This window comes from Haplochromis burtoni, unplaced genomic scaffold, assembly GCF_018398535.1.
Source record: "Haplochromis burtoni strain Fernald_Lab_line unplaced genomic scaffold, NCSU_Asbu1 Contig_170, whole genome shotgun sequence".
In the NCBI taxonomy this organism is placed as follows: domain Eukaryota; kingdom Metazoa; phylum Chordata; class Actinopteri; order Cichliformes; family Cichlidae; genus Haplochromis; species Haplochromis burtoni.
In genome coordinates, this window is record NW_024582531.1 from 204,763 (window position 1) to 206,474 (window position 1,712).

Below are 1,712 nucleotides of genomic sequence, written 5' to 3' on the forward strand. Positions count from 1 at the left end.
GATGGATGGATGGATGATGGATGGATGGACAGTGCTGTGGTGTTTGTTGGTGGCACAGAGGTAGGATAAGCTGCTCCTTCCACTGACTGTGACACAGTAACACAAACACACCTGTGTGAATCAGCTTCTGTCTGACCTCACGCTGTCATGGAAACACACATAAAACAGCAGGAGAGAGGCTGAGTCTGCAAGTAGCACACACACACACACACACACACACACACACACACACACACACACACACACACAGTAGCTGCAGAGCTGTCAGTCACAGGTGTTTTCATGCTTCAGGTTACTCGATCACTGAGACCATCACAGTGCCGGGTTCACGGACCAAACACTCGCAGGGGTGGAGGAAGTCCTCGGATCCTCGCTTTGGCAGCGAGCCTGATGAGTCAGTCACCCCCAGCTCAGTGTTTTTCCACACAAAGGTTAGAGGTGTGCAGGGCCATGCTGCGGTTTTCATCCAAACCACAGCCTTTTGTTCAGCCTAAGAGGAGCTTTTAGTCTAACCCTAACCAGCCGGTTAAGTAAACACTTAAAGTGGAAAAAAGTGAAACAAAGATCTCTTCACCTGTGAGACTGTCACTACTGACTCCACCACAGCATCCAGGCACTGAATACAGCGCCTACTAACAGTCGGAATAGAACTTTGAGCCAGGAAACGTGCAAAATATAGACGTAAAGAGGTGAGTGAGGTGAAACTCTGCTTTTCATGCGTCCTCTCACAAACCTGCTGGTGTGGATGTTGTTGGTGAATGAAACACATCTGTCAGCTGGAGCAGCTGAAAGTGTTTTTACTGTGGCTGATTATGAACACACTGTCACTCCAAACACACTCGTCGATGCTTTTTTATCAGCCTTGTAGCACTAGCAGCTGAAAATGAGCGTGTACAGCTCTCTCCCAAACTGCAGGGGGCGCTGTGCTGTGGCAGGTTTGTCTCCTCACCATAGGTGTAAACTGGTCCCTGTTGGTCCGGCTGGAAGGGGGTGGTCTTCAGGACCTGAGGGATGGACAGCTCAGTCAGAGCGGGGTCGGGGGAGGGACACAGTCTGGGCGTGGCGTCCGAACCGGGTAGCAGCACCAGCTGCCGCAGTAAACCCTGAAGAAGAGACAGAGCGGTGAGAACCAGCAGGACGGACAGTTGGCTGATCTGACCCTGATCAGAGACTCACGGAGAAGCGCCCCCTCCACCGCCCCCTGCTCCCGACGAAGAACCGGGACCCTCTGGTGCTCAGATGGCTGGGGAAGGACTGGACCTGTTTACTGGGGGACAAGAAACCACTTAATGCCATGAAGTGGATCTCTATTGGTCTCTATTGGTCTCTATTGGTCTATGTGGTGTCAGCTCTCACAGCTCCAGAGGAAGTCCACAGTCGACAGTCAGCGTGGCGTACGGCCCGGTGACAGCCAGCACCACTGTGTGCCAGCGGTTATTGTCCAATCCAACGTCCTTAAAAGTCATTCGGCTCCGCCCACCAGGGCCAGGGGATGTGGTCAAGAAGTGGAGGCGGTTCTCAGACACTCGTAACCCCAGCAACAGCGAATCAGATCCCTCCCTCACCACAGAGAAGATGTACTCATTTGTCTGGAAGCAGAGAGAGAAAGAACACATTGGACTGGAACAAACTCGTCCAGAGTGGGCTGAACTGGGCCAGACTGATCCAAACTGGACCAGACTGGGCTGAACTGGACCAGACTGATCCAAGTT

The 1,712-nt window shown here is 52.7% G+C and overlaps 1 protein-coding gene across 1 annotated transcript in view; it reads right to left on the bottom strand.

Annotated features, from left to right (window-relative positions):
* The window catches only part of LOC102295998 (thrombospondin-type laminin G domain and EAR repeat-containing protein), a 21,325-nt gene that overhangs the window by 14,842 nt on the left and 4,771 nt on the right, over window positions 1-1,712 (bottom strand). The window contains exons 5-7 of the mRNA XM_042225388.1: window positions 1,357-1,589; window positions 1,177-1,267; window positions 950-1,103 (exon numbers count right to left, since the gene is read on the bottom strand). Coding sequence (XP_042081322.1) covers window positions 950-1,103; window positions 1,177-1,267; window positions 1,357-1,589 — 478 coding nt within the window. The remainder of the gene's footprint in view (window positions 1-949; window positions 1,104-1,176; window positions 1,268-1,356; window positions 1,590-1,712) is intronic.